The 18235-nt window shown below is 42.1% G+C and overlaps 1 protein-coding gene across 6 annotated transcripts; it reads right to left on the bottom strand.

Moving 5' to 3' along the window:
• Positions 1-481: 481 nt before the first annotated feature.
• Positions 482-17660, bottom strand: LOC115175930 (zinc finger protein 384). Of its 6 annotated transcripts, none has more exons than XM_029735580.1 (12): positions 17507-17660; positions 16181-16248; positions 15631-15880; positions 15294-15416; positions 14819-14857; positions 8844-8995; positions 8557-8633; positions 8153-8377; positions 4713-4880; positions 4115-4193; positions 3728-3886; positions 482-1499 (listed from the first exon to the last, which is right to left on the bottom strand). In XM_029735580.1, exons 2-12 carry the CDS (start codon positions 16241-16243, stop codon positions 1101-1103), a joined length of 1734 nt encoding a protein of 577 aa, XP_029591440.1. In that variant the 5' UTR covers positions 16244-16248; positions 17507-17660; the 3' UTR covers positions 482-1100. The 6 variants fall into 6 exon arrangements, with proteins under 6 accessions (XP_029591440.1, XP_029591441.1, XP_029591439.1 ...); XM_029735581.1 differs by lacking the exon at positions 17507-17660 and adding an exon at positions 16869-17421; XM_029735579.1 differs by lacking the exon at positions 17507-17660 and adding an exon at positions 16792-16863.
• Positions 17661-18235: the final 575 nt, after the last annotated feature.

Genomic DNA, 18235 nt, shown 5'->3' with positions numbered 1-18235 from the left:
GTCATCAAGGCAAAGGGTGGCTACTTTGAAGAATCTAAAATATTAAATATATTTTGATTTGTTTAACACTTTTTAGGTTATTACATGATTTCATATGTGTTATTTCATAGATTTGATGTCTTCACTATTATTCTACAATGTAGAAAATAGTAAAAATAAAGAAAAACCCTGGAATGAGTAGGCGTGTCCAAACTTTTGAGTGGTACTGCATATCTACATAGATTACAGTATCTTCCAATGGATAATAATGAGGATAACATTGATAGTTGCGTACAATAAGAATAACGAAGGTAGCAATACTCCGTACGAAAGGTTTAAAAAAACAACAAAAAAATTGTTAAAAGTACCTCATTGTTTCAACACAATCCGCCTTTCCCCCCCGCACCCCTTGCTTTGCAAGAATGAGTTGGGAATATAGAAAATTATCATTCTTAAATACAAAATCTGCTCTGTTTCTTGATGTTTCTTCTCACTCACTTTCCTTGCACAATCTTTTTAGTTTCCCACGCCGTTCGTTAACACATTCCAATGTTGGTAGAAAAATACATACATATGATAATATACATACAACTAATAAATGAAACAATGAGAAACCATGAGGGAAAAAAATACAAGATTGATCAAGTGCCTTCTTTATATCAGCCCCCCCCCCATCTCTTTCCCTTTTCGATGTCTTCTCCTTTAAGTGCCTTCTTTGAACCATTCATATATCATCTCTTCATTCAATACTGGACTACATATCCCATACTTCCTCATCTCTGGTTTCCTCTTCACGCCCTCCTTTCCTTCTCTGATTGGGTCTTGCATCGCCAAACCTCATTCTTCCATCCATTCCTTCGCCAACCACAAGGCAGTGTCGCTTTTACTTAGTCCTTTCTCCCTGTCAGTGGAGGCTGGTGGGAGGAGAAATCAGAGAACGGCCTCATTGAAATAGCTGGAATCAAACACATTGATTGTGTTCTGTTCTTTCCATTCCAGCCATTACAATGAGCCTATCCTCCCATTTAAAGTGACACCAGCCTCCAACTCCCTCCCTCTCCATTCTGTCCATCTTCCACTCTGTCCAAACTCCTCTCCTCCCCTCTGTCCATCCTCCCGCTCTATGAGTTCATGTGCTCCACCTGGATGGCTGAGGTGGACACGGTCAAGCAGAGGTCCTTATGGGCCGACAGATCAGCCACGCTGACTGGCTTGTACTGGATCTCACCGGCCGACACCGTCTTGTACTGGTGCAGGTCGAAGGAGCATGGCATCCCCTCCGTCTGTGGGTAGTTGCCCTGCTGGGGGTTGTTGGGGTTCTGGGACTGGTTCTGCCCCGGGTTCTGGCCCGCCCCTCCAGGACCACCCACTGCATTTGCCCCGCCTCCTCCTCTCCCACGGCCCCTCCCCCTGCCCCCTCCTCCAGGGGTGTGGCCCTGGGCCTGCTGGGCGGCGACGGCGGCCGCCACCGTGAGGGGGTCCGGGTTGTGTTTCCGCATGTGTTTCATCAGGTAGGTCTCCTGAAGAGGAGTGGGGAGAAAGATAGTGAGGGAGGTGGACAGTGCAGTGAACTCTTACACTGCAGTGGGTCTTGGGGACAAAATGCAAGGGCTTGGCAGCACCTACAGTTGAAGTCGGAAGTTTACATACACTTAGGTTGAGTCATTAAAACTTGTTTTTCAACCACTCCACAAATTTCTTGTTAACAAACTATAGTTTGTCAAGTCGGTTAGGACATCTACTTTGTGCGTGACACAAGTCATTTTTCCACCAATTGTTTACAGACAGATTATTTCACTTATAATTCACTGTATCACAATTCCAGTGGTTCAGAAGTTAACATACACTAAGTTGACTGTGCCTTTAAACAGCTTGGAAAATTCCAGAAAATGATGTCATGCCTTTAGAAGCTAATTGACATCATTTGAGTCAATTGGAGGTGTACCTGTGGATGTATTTCAAGGCCTACCTTCAAACTCAGTGCCTCTTTGCTCTGACATCATGGGAAAATCAAAAGAAATCAGCCAAGACCTCAGAAAGAAAATTGTAGACCTCCACAAGTCTGGTTCATCCTTGGGAGCAATTTCCGAACGTCTGAAGGTACCACGTTCATCTGTATAAGCAATAGCACGCAAGTATAAACACCATGGGACCACACAGCCGTCATACCACTCAGGAAGGAGACACGTTCTGTCTCCTAGAGATGAACGTACTTTGGTGCGAAAAGTGCAAATCAATCCCAGAACAACAGCAAAGGACCTTGTGAAGATGCTGGAGGAAACAGGAACAAAAGTATCTATATCCACAGTAAAACAAGTCCTATATCGACATAACCTGAAAGGCCGCTCAGCAAGGTAGAAGCCACTGCTCCAAAACTGCCATTAAAAAGCCAGACTACGGTTTGCAACTGCACATTGGGACAAAGATCGTACTTTTTGGAGAAATGTCCTCTGGTCTGATGAAACAAAAATATAACTTTTTGGCCATAATGACCATCGTTATGTTTGGAGGAAAAAGGAGGAGGCTTGCAAGCCAAAGAATACCATCCCAACCGTGAAGCACGGGGGTGGCAGCATCATGTTGTGGGGGTGCTTTGCTGCAGGAGGGACTGGTGCACTTCACAAAATAGATGGCATCATAAGGAAGGAAAATTATGTGGATATATTGAAGCAACATCTCAAGACGTCAGTCAGGAAGTTGAAGCTTGGTCACAAATGGGTCTTCCAAATGGACAATGACCCCAAGCATTTTTACAAAGTTGTGGCAAAATGGCTTAAGGACAACAAAGTCAAGGTATTGGAGTGGCCATAACAAAGCCCTGACCTTAATCCTATAGAAATTTGTGGGCAGAACTTAAAAGCGTGTGCGAGCAAGGAGGCCCACAATTCTGACTCTGTTACACCAGCTCTGTCAGGAGGAATGGGCCAAAATTCACCCAACTTAATGTGGGAAGCTTGTGGAAGGCTACCCAAAACGTTTGACCCAAGTTAAACAATTTAAAGGCAATGCTACCAAATACTAATTGAGTGTATGTAAACTTCTGACCCACTGGGAATGTGATGAAAGAAATAAAAGCTGAAATAAAACATTCTCTCTACTATTATTCTGACATTTCACATTCTTAAAATAAAGAGGTGATCCTAACTGACCTTAGACAGGGAATTTCTACTAGGATTAAATGTCAGGAATTGTAAAAACTGAGTTTGAATGTATTTGGCTAAGGTGTATGTAAACTTCCAACTTCAACTGTACATACAAACTCAGTAATATGTAGTCTATGCAAATTACTGGAAGGAATATGGGCCTAGCGTATATAAACTACAGTAGAGGGGGAGAAGTGTTTTTAACTACATAGCCAAACGCCTACCTGTACAGTCCTATACAACACTATAGGTTACCATCAAGCCAAACTACTGTGTGTACTTGTTCATCTACTCTTCTACTGGTTGTTCAACTGTTTTCACTACCAACCAACTTACAGTAACCTGAAGTAATGTAGTCCTTCAAGTAATCTAATATTGCAGTTACTGAAAGAAGTACATACAATGAATTAATCTCCACCCTCACAATGCTCTAGCCCCTCCCCTAAAATATGACATTGCTGAACACCACTTTCATGCAACAGGCCCCTCACAAGTGGGGAGGCCCCGCATCTATAAAGCAAAAGTGGGTGTGACTCTTTTAAAAGGGGTGGGACATTAAGTAGTTGAGGAGGAGGTAGAGGTTTTAGGGTGATTGGCAGGCGTACCGAGGTGTAGGCGCGGTTGCACAGGCCACAGGAGTAAAGCTTGGCGTGTTTGACCGTGTGAGTGGTCAGGTGCACCTCCAGACTGGCCGCGTCTGTGTAACCGCGGTTACAGTTGTGGCACTTATACGGCTTGTCTTTGTTGTGCTGCCGGCGGTGAGACTGGGGTAAGCAATGTAAGAGTTAATACATTATGATTATTGTGACTATAGCGTTATCATGCCTACATCATATCATTATGCTTATGTTATTAACTGTACATAATGAATTTAAAGCTAAGTGAATTTTTGCTATGAGAAACTTACAACTAAATAAATTGAAATTGAGATGATTCTTGTCCAAATTTGAGATCTATTGGACTTGTGAATTGGATGTAGAAGTCCTGCCTACCTGTAAGTTGGACAGCTGAGTGAATGCTTTCTCACAGCCAGGATGGATACACTTGTAAGGTCGGTCCCCAGTGTGGATCCTACGGAAGTGAAACACAGTCTGTAATGAACTACAGCTCCCAGAAAACCCCAGTAGCCTGACTACTTTCATTACAGTGTCACTCACTCCAAGGAACTGACAGGAAAGATGGAAAGAGAGCGATCCAATCCCAAATCAACCACACTATCCAATGGTCTTTCTTGACGGCCCCTCATAGATAAGAGTTTCCACCATATTACTTACTGGTAAATCCAACCAGTCCATTCAGATGTCAAAGTGTAAGGGATACTATATTGAAAACAGCCTCATGTCCAAACCGATGCTGACATGAGGGAGCTAGAAAATGTAGCAAACTTTAATGAGACTTGTAATCACATCAATTTATCCTAAACGCTTTATTAAATAAGTCTGTGGTTTGTTTTGAAATTGAGCAAGAAGTTAAGAGGATGAGAGACAACGAGTGAGAAGGAAAGAGAAAAAAAGCAAAAAAAGAGTAGATGGAACTAGAGAGGGTGTGTGATGAAGTAACTGCCCACTGTCCCTGTTTAGTGGTGTTTACCTGTGGTGCTGCTGTAAGTGACTGAGCTGCCTGAATGTTTTCTGGCAGAAGGAGCAGGTGTAGGGCTTGGACCCGCTGTGGATGCGGATGTGCTGGGCAAGGTAGCTGGAGTTGGAGAACGATTTGGAGCAGTGGGGACACTTGTGCGGTTTGCCCTCAGTGTGGTTTCTAACAAGGGGATGGGGAGATGGAGAGAGAAAAAGAGAGATTTATAATGTATCAAATCAGCGACAAATGATCCGGAGATCAAATCATAATCAAATCACCCCAAATCAAGTTTAGAGCAGTTTGATTGACAGTGTGCACTTTTTGTTGTTGCTGTGTCTGAGTTGCGAAACACAGTAGGAAAACAGACAGCAGGCAATCCCCCTTTCCTTTCTCTCTCTCTCTCCACCTATGGTGTGCTACTGATATTGTGTGGTAATTCTAGAGGCCTACAACTAAGACATTTGAGTGAAGGCATGTGCTCGCCTTTCTCTTGAAACATAAGGCAAAAAATTGTGAGGGGCATGTGAGGGAGGAAATGCAATAGAGAAGGCAAAGGGTGCACTTGATTCTAACAGAACGGTGAAGGTGGGAGGAAGGGAAAAGCAATTTATTTAATTCCTCAAACATTCAAGAAACCAAAGACTGGTTGAAGAGATGGTGCACAGATAGAACTGAAAGTGTCAGGGAAAGGCAGCCCAAAAAAATGAAGAAATCAATATGGAAAGATGTAGTCTTTGGATAGCTAAATGTACAGATAGAGCCATATTATTTGTCTGAAATAAAAACATTTACGTTATGATGCTCTTTCAGGGATAGTTTACCCAAAATGACATCCTTTCCCCAAGGATGGACGTGACTTATTAGTCTTTGCTGTGGTTCTCCAGCTATCTAAAAGGAAGAATGCAATCTGTCACTTTCAAAGAAGTTAACCCCCTCTTCAGATCAAATGTGGTGTTCCACAGGGATCGATGCTTGGACCTCTATTATTTCTAGTTTCCCAAACGCATAACTACTTTTTCAGATTTTGTTTGTCAATAACATAAGCAACTTTAATTCCCCCAAAAATCTGCAAACTACACATAAAAACTATAGCCTCCAAGATAGCAAACAACGCATACACTTAAAAATGTGATCTCTCTTGAATACAACCACGGCACTCAATCTGTACTACACTTGAAGCCTGAACTGTGCTTTTTGACCTCCCCTACACATTTCGTTTTTAACCTAGCACTGAATGTTGTGTCAAAAATCTTTGTCTACGTCTCTGTTAATGGTTATATACTGTATCACTGTCTTCCATATGTTCCTGCTTGTATGTACAGAACCAGTCAAAAGTTTGGACACACCTACTCAATCAAGGGTTTTTCTTTATTTTGACTATTTCCTACATTGTAGAATAATAGTGAAGACATCAAAACTATGAAATAACACATATGGAATCATGTAGTAACCAAAAAAGTGTTAAATGATTCAAAATAGATTTTGCAATGACAGCTTTCCACACTCTTGGCATTCTCTCAACAAGCATCACCTGGAATGCTTTTCCAACAGCCTTGAAGGAGTTCCCACATATGCTGAGCACTTGTTGGCTGCTTTTCCTTCACTCTGCGGTCCGACTCATCCCAAAACATCTCAATTTGGTTGAGGTCGGGGGATTGTGGAGGCCAGGTCATCTGATACAGCACTCCATCACTCTCCTTCTTGGTAAAAAATAGCCCTTACACAGCCTGGAGGTGTGTTGGGTCATTGTCCTGTTGAAAAACAAATGATAGTCCCACTAAGCCCAAACCAGATGGGATGGCATATCGCTGCAGAATGCTGTGGTTGCCATGCTGGTTAAGTGTGCCTTGAATTCTAAATAAATCACAGTGTTACCAGCAAAGCATCCCCACACCATAACACCTCCTCCATGCTTTACGGTGGAAAATACACATGCAGAGATCATCTGTTCACCCACAACGCGTTTCATAAAGACACAGTGGTTGGAACCAAAAATCTCAAATTTGGACTCCAGACCAAAGGACCAAATTTCCACCGGTCTAATGTCCCTTGCTCGTGTTTATTGGCCCAAGCAAGTCTCTTCTTCTTATTGGTGTCCTTTAGTAGTGGTTTCTTTGCAGCAATTCGACCATGAAGGCATGATTCACACAGTCTCTCTGAACAGGTGATGTTGAGATGTGCTTGTTACTTGAACTCTGTGAAGAATTTATTTGGGCTACAATCTGAGGTGCAGTTAACTCTAATGAACGTATCCTCTGCAACAGAGGTAACTCTGGGTCTTCCTTTCCTGTGGTGGTCCTCATGAGAGTCCGTTTTAACATAGCGATGGTTTTTGCGACTGCACTTGAAGAAACCTTCAAGGTTCTTGACATTTTCCAGATTGACTGACCTTCATGTCTTAAAGTAATGATGGACTGTCATTTCTCTTTGCTTATTTGAGCTGTTCTTGCCATAATATGGACTTGGTCTTTTACCAAATATCTTCTGTATACCACCCCTACCTTGTCACAACACAACTGATTGGCTCAAACGCATTAAGAAGGAAATAAATTCCACAAATGAACTTTTAACAAGGCACGCCTGTTAATTGAAATGCATTCCAGGTGACTTCCTCATGAAGCTGGTTTAGAGAATGCCAAGAGTGTGCAAAGCTGTCATCAAGGCAAAGGTTGGCTACTTTGAAGAATTTGTTTAACACTTATTTGGTTACTAAATGATTCCATATGTGTTATTTCATAATTTTGATATCTTCACTATTATTCTACAATGTAGAAAATAATAAAAATAAAGAAAATCCCTGGAATGAGGTGTATCCAAACTTTTGACTGGTACTGTAAGTGAACGTGTGGAACCGAGAGCAGGGAAGCAGACAGTCAGAAAAGTAAAATGAGGGATAAGGATGAGATAGGAAGAAAAGATGGCTACCACAAAATGAAGAGGGTACACGCAAAGTAATCAACAGAAACAAGGACATAACTGAACAAATTCACCAAAGTTCACAAAAAGCAATTTGGCAAGAAAAAACATGTCAAACAGCACACACTCTGCTTATAAAAGCTGTGACATTTCGACAAGAGAGAAAAAGGTGGTGCTGCTTTGTCACACGTCACCAGAAATATCAATATTGGGCTTCTTTATTCTAAATCTGCAGTCATAGATGAAGTATAATAAGACGTTTTTAAATCAGAATTATTGGGAGTAATAATGTATTATTTGCATTGTCAAAATAAAACCCCATGTATATAATCTAATCATAGTTACTCATACTGTAATGGTCAAATCCAAAGCCAAATGTAGAAAGGTACCTTGGTATCAATATCCCTGAATTTGTAGTGATAGTCTTTACTACCAGCCCTACATTCTTGTGTGACAGTCTATACTCTACAGTCACACACCTATTCCCTGAAATCAATCATCACACACACTCACACATGCCAGGGAGGCAGCAGTACCGTGTGTGCTGCTGTAAGTGACTGAGCTGCCTGAATGTTTTCTGGCAGTAGGAGCAGGTGTAGGGCTTGGCCCCGCTGTGGATGCGGATGTGCTGGGACAGGTAGCTGGAGTTGGCGAACGACTTGGAGCAGTGGGGGCACTTGTGCGGCTTGGCCTCCGTGTGAGACTTGGCGTGGATCTGCATGTCCGACTTGCTGAAGAACGTCACCGCACACATCCGGCACCTGGAATATGGGTACGAGAGAGTGGCAGGTGGTGGAAATGGAGAGAAAACAAGAGGAACAGAGATACTGTATAGACACGGGGATACGTTGAATGGGGAATACATTACAGGGTCAACTTGGGTAACAAATAGTGAGAGTTAAAGGGTAAAAAGTATGTAAGCACAAAGACTCTAATCTACCTGTATGATTTGGTCCCATCTTTGTTCCCATGCTCATCCTCATCATTTGATAAGTCATAATGGTCGGCAGTGTGGTGCTGTAAACAAACAGAAAACAATATTTGTTTTTACAAACAACACTTTGCTTCACTAATCCTGAAATATTGACACTACAATATGTAGACTTAACGTATTTTATCACTATGGATTGGATTGACTGGGGAGTTGATCTAAACACAACATAACACTCAACATAACTTCTGTAGAGGCTTAGTTCTTATGTGACATCACTTAAGACTCTCAATCACCTGTCCCCCAGCAGCCAGGTGTGCCAGAATCAACGCATCACTTCCTGGGGGGAGGGTGGCGCCTGCTCTCGGCATCATCGACTTCTTCTTCCTGCCCCGCTTCCCGGGCGTTGGCATGACAACAGGAGGGATGACCAAATCCTCTTTCTTGTCTGAAACAGGTACAAAAAAATGGGATGGGGAAAGGAGGGAAGGGTAGAGAACGGGGGGTGGAGGGGGAATACAGCTTTGATTAAAAGACACCAAACACCACACTACATATCCCATGGGCCTCTTCTTGGTGAGTATCATCCAAAACGGTGTCTCCTGGTATGCAATGGTGAAAGCAACAACGTGTGAGTGGTATATGACCCAATAACACTGAGGCATTTTAATCTCTTCACCCATGTCATGACTGTCCTGTGAGGATCCGAATGGGTCATATCATAATAATAATGTCATATGGGTTGTTATTTTGTGATGTCATTAAAAAGGTTATAAAGGAAATACTGTAACTTGAAAAGTATATACACTACATGTACGAAGTCTCCATCCTCTACTTTGTATATGAAATATGAAAAACGATGAGGGTATTTTTGTTAAGATAGGAATGTGATTTAGGAGCCATAAGACATAATCTCTTATAAACTTTGCACAGTAGGTAGCCATGCCCCGAGTGAGGTCAGAGAGCATGTCAGCTTGACAGAACCATCCCTTTCGACATGAGTGCATAAAGGGATTGGTAAAGAAATTAACATTTAGTCCAGGAAAGACCAGGAGTTGCAGCCCACATCTAAAGTGGTTTGAACCCTGAATCTCAACACAAGGTTGAAACAATACCGTCACCTTCCGGACAATCACTGGTACGGCTGATTAGCTGTCCGAAGTAAAATCTCTTCGAAAGTGAATTTAAGTGGGACCATTCAACTATTCTGTCAAATCACCGTAGTACGCTACTCTCATCACAGCACTGGAACCATCGACACGGCTGGCTAACCTATCTTCAAAGAAGCTTCAGGAGAAAATGAGAGAACAGAGAAACACCTTTTGGACAATCAAAGCCTTACAAGCGTGCCGAGGAAAAGCCCAACACCCTTCCTAAGGAGGCCTGGTTCAGACAGAGAGATAAACGGCAAACGAAGGCATTCACACATAAATACATTCATTATTTCTTACTCCAAACAGGCGGCAGTTCGTGTGCAAAGTATATGATTACTGTGAGAGTAGTTCCTAAAATGTATTAATGATAAGTGTCTCTTTCTCTCTCTCTCCCCCTCCCTTCCATCTCCTTTGTAACAAGCCACCATAGGTTGTGTCAGTCCGCTAGGGACCTTTTCCTAATGTAGTAAGTGTGTATGTTTATCCTGTGTTTTTTATTTACCAGCTAACTTAATGATAATTAAACCAATTTGTGTAGTACCGAATCATAAGTAAGGATGGGGTTTTGCAGATGCAGGAGGTTACGACTGTTCAGAATTACTTTTTTATTTAACCTTTATTTAACTAGACAAGTCAGTTAAGAACAAATACTTATTTACAATGACGGCCTACCGGGGAAGAGTGGGTTGTTCAGGGGCAGAATGACAGATTCTTACCTTGTCAGCTCGGAGATTCGATCCAGCAACCTTTCGTTTACTGTCCCAACGCTCTAACCACTAGGCTACCTGCCGCCCCTGGCTAGCCTGTCTTCAAAGAAGAATGACGATATGATATGAGGTTATGATTAATACGTTGGCTGTTTTATGGATGTGATAGGTAAAGACCTTTAGAGTTTAATTCGGGAGATGGTAACTCTTTAAACAACCGCCCTTGTGGTGCCCCAAATTCCTAATGAGTTAATTGTTACATGATTAATTTAAATCGAGTAACAATTAAACATAGTTAGTTGATTCGATAAATAACAGTCATCAGATTAATGAAAGTAAAGTCACAACACCCATATACTGAAATACCTGACAGACTTCATCGCTGCAAAAATAATCGTTTACACAACTGCCTATTTCGACAGCGTTGCACAGTTACACAACTAAACAAAATTGATTTAGCTTTTTGAATGTGCCAGATACTGTAGTTTATATGTTTTGGACAATAATCCAAGACAATGGTTTTCATCAACCTTTGGAGGATCACATTCATGGATGGAATAGCACCACCAGAGAACATGGCGGCGTACTCCAGATCACTCCATTGGTCCTCCAGATAACTTGCTTGGACCATTAGTGGATGTGCATCAGATCATATTCCTAGACTTTCAGATATCATTTTTGGAGTCTTGGACTTACACACTCAGATAACTACTGGACCATCAATAGGTCGCAGATCTGATCATCTTCATAATATGTTGTGAGATTTATAGTGTGAGCTTAAGTCCAGTAAAACATTACATCCAAGACATTTTCTTTGCAGCTTATAACAGGCCTTTCAGCAGCGTTTCCCAAACTAGGGGGTCGCCTGATTTGAAAATGGTGTGGCGAAAGAAACTCTGAAATAAACAACTGCACTTGGTTCATAGAACCGGGGTTACGTCAGTAACGTCCGATAGCCGCTAGATGCGGTTGTAATAGAGTGGTTTCTGTTTTCTTCCTACAATTGTGGCTCTATCTTTTGAACGATTTATGCTACAACATCACTGAAACATAAGACGTACAGTGGTTCCTCCATTAAAAGTTGCGAGCTTACACCGCGGGACTTAGAGGTAATCTGTGGTTTAGTACGGTACCCTGCGTCACCACTTCATTGCTCCAGACCAGCGCAAGGGCGACATAAGCCTAAATAGAAACTGATAATTGTGCACGACTTCAGTATTACTTACTAAAACTGTTGTTACACTAAGGTTTTTATTATTTTATTTTGTTAGGATTATTTCGCTCTTACTATAGTACTGTAGACCACTCCCGACAGGTCATGTTGTACGGTACCTGAGTGGCGCAACAGTCTAAGACACTTCACAGCAGTGCAAGCTGTGTTGCTACAGATGCTGGTTCAATACCCATGCCGGCCTCGACTGGGAGACCCATGAGATAACAGTAGGTTTTTGTTTTTTCTCCTTCAAAAACAGAAATAAATCATTCTAAATAACACACTGGCTTTATTTACAAATTAGTAACGATGTCTCACCCCATGTTCAAGAATGGCCTTTTTCTCGCTCATTTTACGTTATTTGAAAACGAAATCATCTCCAAAATATTTAAGTGGCATTGCACTAATAATGGCACTGACTAGTGAAGCGTTCCCACTGTTCTGTTCTTAGTGCCAGTCTGCACGTTCAAACTAAAACAACGTAAATAATAATGGCATCTTTATGCTTTCGTTAATAAAAATAATGATAAAAATACTCTTTCAAAATGCCGATGTTTATTTAGTTATGGATCCATAATGAATTACTATGGGAATAAATATCACTGAATTACAGAAATATCCCCCAATCCTCTATATGTCATTATTGGCGGAGAGTCACGTCATATTTTTCAATATACTGTAGGCCTACCGTAGGCGACACTAGTGCTGAGTAATGTGCTGTTAAAAGTGGTGTTGGTCTTATTTATTTAAAGAGCATATTGAAGTTAGAAGCAATAGCCTACAACTATTTTAGCACCGTTCCGCGATGCTCTGAGACAAGCATGGGGACTGGTCTTGATAAATCAATTAGATTTTTATTTTCACTGAATCTCCGTTTGGGTATTGGTTAGACTAGAATTCGAAAATTAGGGTGTAGACATGTTATGCTCTTAGTGTAACCTTTATTTAACTAGGCAAGTCAGTTAAGATCAAATTCTTCTTTACAAGGACAGCCTACTCCTTCCTCCCTGTCGGGGAATTAAACCCCGGTCTCCTGCGTGCCGCAGGACAATGGATTCTTTCGCTAAATAGCCCAGTACTGTACTCCCGACCGTCACGTTGTACAGCGCCATATTTTCCGTTCCATCCTAACGGAAGCCCAGAGGGTTTTTAGTTTTCCTTGGAATAGAAACACCATAATATTAATCAAATTAATCCCAAACTCTAAAAGTAATTGTAAAGGTAGATACAAATTATTTGTGACATTGTGGTTACAATAAAGAACGTAAACAAGATGCAGTGTTTTTATTTACAGTAGCGATGGACAGCTGGTGGCATTTTGAAAACAGGTTTTCAAACACTTGTAGCCCGATTAGCAGGACAATAAACTCTTTATAGCCCGGCTACTGTAGGTGTGAACATCCCACTACCTGCAATTTATTCAACGCTTAAGTACTCTGAAGTGTTACATTTCTAACTCAAAACAGCAAACAGTATTTCTTCATCAACATCTTTATGCTTTCGTTAATAAAATGATAAAAATACTCTTTCAAAATGCTGATGTTTATTTAGTTATCGATCCATAATGAATTACTATGGGAATAAATATCAGTGAATTACAGAAATATTGGAACAAAGTTGTCTAATGAAGGTAAACAAATTGTTGCTTACTGGAAAATACTCTTTCAAACAAACATGGTCACGCTGTACAGCGCCATTATGGCTATTAACAGGGCTATATTTTGGCCTTTATAAATTTTATTTTGGCCTTTATTCAGTTTACAATTGCTCAATGGCGTTTTCTTTTAAACTAAATAATCTCCAAAATATCGTTATATATAGCCTTCCCGCTGTGGACGTCTATTTCAGCACCGTTTCGCGCTGCTCTGAGACAAGCATGGAGAAACTAAAATGTTCAATTATATTCCATGACATTCTTAAGATATGTGTTGACTGAATATAAGTGATGATTATTTAGCAGACAAGTTAGTTTTCTCCAGAAATAAATAATTCTAAATAACAAACTGCCTTTATTTACAAATTAGTGAGAATGTCTCACCCCATGTTCAAGAATTGCCTTTTTCTCGCTCACTCCAGATTTAATGAAATCTCCAAAATATCGTTACTTTTTAAACAAAGCGATTATTATTATTCAATTTAGAATTATATAAAAGCCCCTTAGATATTCTCAGATATTCTCACAGATCCTAATGTAAAATGCCCCTTAGATATTCTCAGATATTCTCACAGATCCTAATGTAAAATGCCCCTTAGATAATCATTTAGAATCCTCCAATCCTCTTATGCTGTAGCCTACTCCCGACTGTCACGTTGTACAACGCAATATTTTCCATTCCATCCTGACGGAAACCCTGAGGGTTTCGTTTTTCGTTTTCCTCAGAATAGAATCACCATAATATCAATAAAATTAATTAAGCCAAACATCTTAAAATCAATCCCATGTACTATGTTATTACAAATAAGGTTCAAAATTCTCTAGTAATGCCAATATGGGAGACTATCAAATGCTTCTCAAACATGCCCTCTAGTGGTCAAACTAGCACTAACTTGCATTAACGTAAAAAAATGGCTGACAATTAAATAACGTGCCATAGAATGCTGCAGCAGCCCAATGTATGGGTCTTCTATTTCCCTCTACAATGCCCACAAGCCACGCAGTACTCATTCGAATAGAGTGGACAAGAACAGGCACTAAATCAGACTTGGAAGGAAAACAACATCTTCAATGATGGTGCTGTCTTCTACATACTATAGAAGATGATACAACATTATTGATGATCTTCAGAACATCCCAATATCTTTCTAATGCATTTCAGTCACTTCAAACCATACTTCCTTCAGATTGACATAATGTCAAAAGTACTGTCAGACTGATTTGTAATAGACTGTCATAGCACCAATGAAAAAAGTAAACTTTTTTTTAAATCAAAATGGGGTCGCGGGCCAAAAAGGTTTGGGAACCCCTGCCTTACAGTATCTCCACGCAGACAAGTCACCTAGAAAGCAACTCAACTGCACATCCAAACCAGCAATCAAACAGTTCAGAGTGCAAGTAAACACAACACAACCACAAGACTGAACCTGGGCTAAGGTTGCAGGGCTTTGCTGCTAAGCAGTAGTGATGGTTGATGGCATATGGGGAGGGAGTAGTCAGCTAGGTGGGGCAGGGTGGAGGGGAGATGGAGGTGGGTACTCACTGTGGCTGTAGAAGTAGAGAGAGGAGTGCTGGCTGCTCTCTGACAGAAACCGAGAGAAGAGAACACACTCAACACACGGAGCTCACTACCCGGCTCGCTCCCTCTCGCTCTCACCGCAGAGGGTGGGGGGGGGCTGGATCAGGTCATGGGTTAGTGGTTGGCTGCTGGCAGCACGTTGCAGGGGTTAGATCAAGCAGCAATGACTGTGTTACTGTGTGTGTGTAAGTGCATGTCTGCGAGTGTTGAGTCTAAAAGACTTTAGAAGGTGGTGCCCCCCTTGCTGGGCAAGCCCATGTCAACCATATTTTTTTAATGCTCCAATGAATGTACAGTATGTGTGTATGTGAGTGTGTGCCAGTGAGTCTGCTACGGTTGTTGATAAGCAAGGACAGGTTTGCAAGCTGCTCAGGCACACAACCTATAACAATGTGGGGGGGAGGTAAACAGGTTTTGGGGAACGGGGTGGAAGTTTTACCTGTGTTTGTGGGGTGCAGTGCGGACACTATCATGGTGGTGGCAGGGGGTCCAGACACAAAAGATTGTGTGGAGGTGGGTTGAGAGACCAGGGTGCCTTGGGGAGTGGTTATCACTAGCCCCGCTGAGAGGGAGAGAGAGACGGTGACCTGACTGCACCATGCCCCTCCAAGAGAGAGCCGAGGCACACACTAGACACCCAATGAAATACAGAGAACGTTTGACAGACATCACTATAACATGATTAAGCCAGACAGAAACAGGGAAGAGATACACATAGAACAACCACAGAGGATCGCCAGACAAACGGACACTGGCAGTGTGTCTTGTCTTCTCACCTGCCGTCATGATGCCCGTGGACTGGACGGGCACCACCGTGATATTCTGTGAGGTGTGCGGCTGGTGCAGGTGCCCACCTACGGCGTTCAATTGGACGCCTCCGCCTTCCTGTTTGGGCACCACCCGGCCTCCAGCGTCCATGGTGAGCACGGCGGTGGGATAGTGCGAGGAGTGAGGGAACGACGGAGAACCCTTATTGTCCGGACTCAACTGCTCCTTCATCTTGTTCAGGAACATGGCGTTTTCAATCTATAGCGGAGGGGGAAGGTGGATAGGAAAGGAGAGGAGGGAAAGAGAAAGACAGGCAATAGAGAGAATGGGTGAGATGCCAAAAGGAAATAAGTAGAGGTGGTAGAGGTTGATAAGGGAAGTGGGAGAGAGGAGGGGCAGAAGTTATCATTTGGGGAGGCTCGTTGTTTTGTTACTTACACATGAATTACAGTGAATTTGATGTTTTTCCATCCTCACCTAAGGTGTAAGCTCATTATTAGTGCCAACTAAAATGTATTATGTACAATTCAAGATAAGATCCAGTAATAAGGTTTCTACCTGTCCTTGTACTGTAGGAACGGGAGACCAAAAGTATGATGAGTTGAAATGGGAATCTTCCATTATTTCTGTAATTGAAAAGCAACATAACTTATAAGCACCTGCTCGCTCGTTGTCGTCAGTTGAGATGAGACCATGCCCATCTCAACTGACGTCTGGCCAAAGTTCTTGGTCTCTTGCAACAGCTAAGCATATCCAAGAAGTTGAGTAAAAGAGTTTTCCTCAAGGGAATGGGGAACGTTGAATGATACAAATGTGTTTTCTTCACTGGTATGCATTTTGCCCACTGCCAATAATTGAACTAAGATAGAAAGTGTGAGCCATATTGTATGGAGCCATATTGTATGCAAGTGTCAATGGCATGTTACTGTTCACATACATATAAATGCATGCAGAGCGCAGTAGTGGGGGGTGTACAGAAAGAATTTTTCATCAATGTCTACTTATAACGTTCTACAGATGAGATAACAAACAAAAAAGTATGGATACATTGTATTGCATACATAATAGAATATTTAACAGAAATATTTAAATATGCCATGCATGGAGTGGGCACTATAAATAGTAAGGAACAATGTCAAGTCTGTCATTAAAAAGCATCCGGCTAGTACCGTTAAGTGTATAACAGGGGAAGTTATTCATTGTAGCTTTGTAACTCAATACACCAGCAACAGAGGTGTCTGCTAACCATTCTGATGTGGAACATTGTGTTCTGTCAAGTTATAGTATGTCCTATCTCAGGCCAGGCCAGGGCACACACACAAGACAGCTTGCCAGCCAACGGGATAGCCGCTGCCGTTACCTAACGTTACAATAAAACACTCGCCTACCCTTTCTTTCAGCTAAATGGCTGGTGGCAAGCTTGATAGACTACTGTTGATGTTATCTAGCTAGTTAATTATCTAGCAAAAACAGAGGAGTGAAATCTGAGCTAGTTAGATAACGTAGAAGCTAGCTAGCTCCTTGAGGTTAGCTAGCTAACTTGCCTCCATTAATTTCAGCTTTTGTTAGCTAGCTTGCTACTATGCGGCCTATTTTTTTAAAGTCGACAATAAACAAATAAACTCCCGCTTGAAAACAACAATGCCACAACCCCTTACGCCTCCATCCCTCTCCCTGTTCGTCACACTGAGGAAATAAAAAAAACAAAAAAAACCTCACGAATAAAAAAAACACAGAAAAAAAACGTCGACGCCAATGCCCCTGTGCGAGACGCAGCTTCATGCAGACTTCCGGCTGTCCAGATAGAGGAGAGCAGCAGCTCGTATGAGCTGCTCTGTCACACAGAAATAATTAACGATTGAGTAATAACTCGATGTTAATTACCGGTGTTGGCGATTCCCTCTCAACCCCGGGGGTCCCGCGGGTCGGGACAGTTCGGAAACTCAGTCCAAATCCGCCCGAACCCTCAGATTCGCCGATTTTTTTCCCACTAGATTTTTTTTCTTTTTCCCTCTTGTGGGTCTGCTGCGCTCTACACTTCCGGTACCGATACATTGATTTCCGGTCTTTGGGGTCCTGTACAGAACTATTTAAATGTATGTGATCATATATTATATGATTATTTAGTTTAATTTATGACAATATGGAATTTACTGTTGGTAGCCTTCCACTATCAATGATGGCTAATACAGGTATGCCACAGTACAGGCAAAGACACTGGTCCCCAAACTGGAATCCCAGTCCAGTTTCCAACAAGCTGCTAGAAAATAATATATGCTCCCCCATCAGATATTGTTCCCCACTATATTGTAGCGAACACAGGGAGCGGGATGTGCACCCTGGTCTCCGGCGTGAATACCCTGGTCTCCGCATCGCGTCAATAGGTTTAACCCACTTAGTGGGAATTGTAATGTGGCTCATATAGCGAGGATTGCTACACTGCCCTTTCCGAACGGGAAGCCACGTCCCCTTAATTCGACTAGACTCAGCCCCCTCATGTCCCGAACTGTGTGTTACGATGACCCAACGGCCACCATCCCACTTCTGACACCAATGTAGCGAACGCAAAGAGCAGGGAACAAACCCTGGTCTCTGGCATGAAAGTCAAACACC

The sequence above is a fragment of the Salmo trutta genome, chromosome 36 (genome assembly GCF_901001165.1).
Source record: "Salmo trutta chromosome 36, fSalTru1.1, whole genome shotgun sequence".
NCBI lineage: Eukaryota > Metazoa > Chordata > Actinopteri > Salmoniformes > Salmonidae > Salmo > Salmo trutta.
This window is presented reverse-complemented; position numbering and strand designations above follow the sequence as displayed.

Bases quoted from the DNA above. Each gene is read 5' to 3' on its own strand.
- LOC115175930 (XM_029735579.1), bottom strand. From the start codon at position 16,822: ATGAATAACTTCCCCTGTTATACACTTAACG. The intron at 15,417-15,630 runs GTGAGAAGACAA...TCTCCCTCTCAG, and splicing joins CACGGGCATCATGACGGCAG to CGGGGCTAGTGATAACCACT. The intron at 8,634-8,843 runs GTGATTGAGAGT...GTTTGTTTACAG, and splicing joins ACCTGGCTGCTGGGGGACAG to CACCACACTGCCGACCATTA.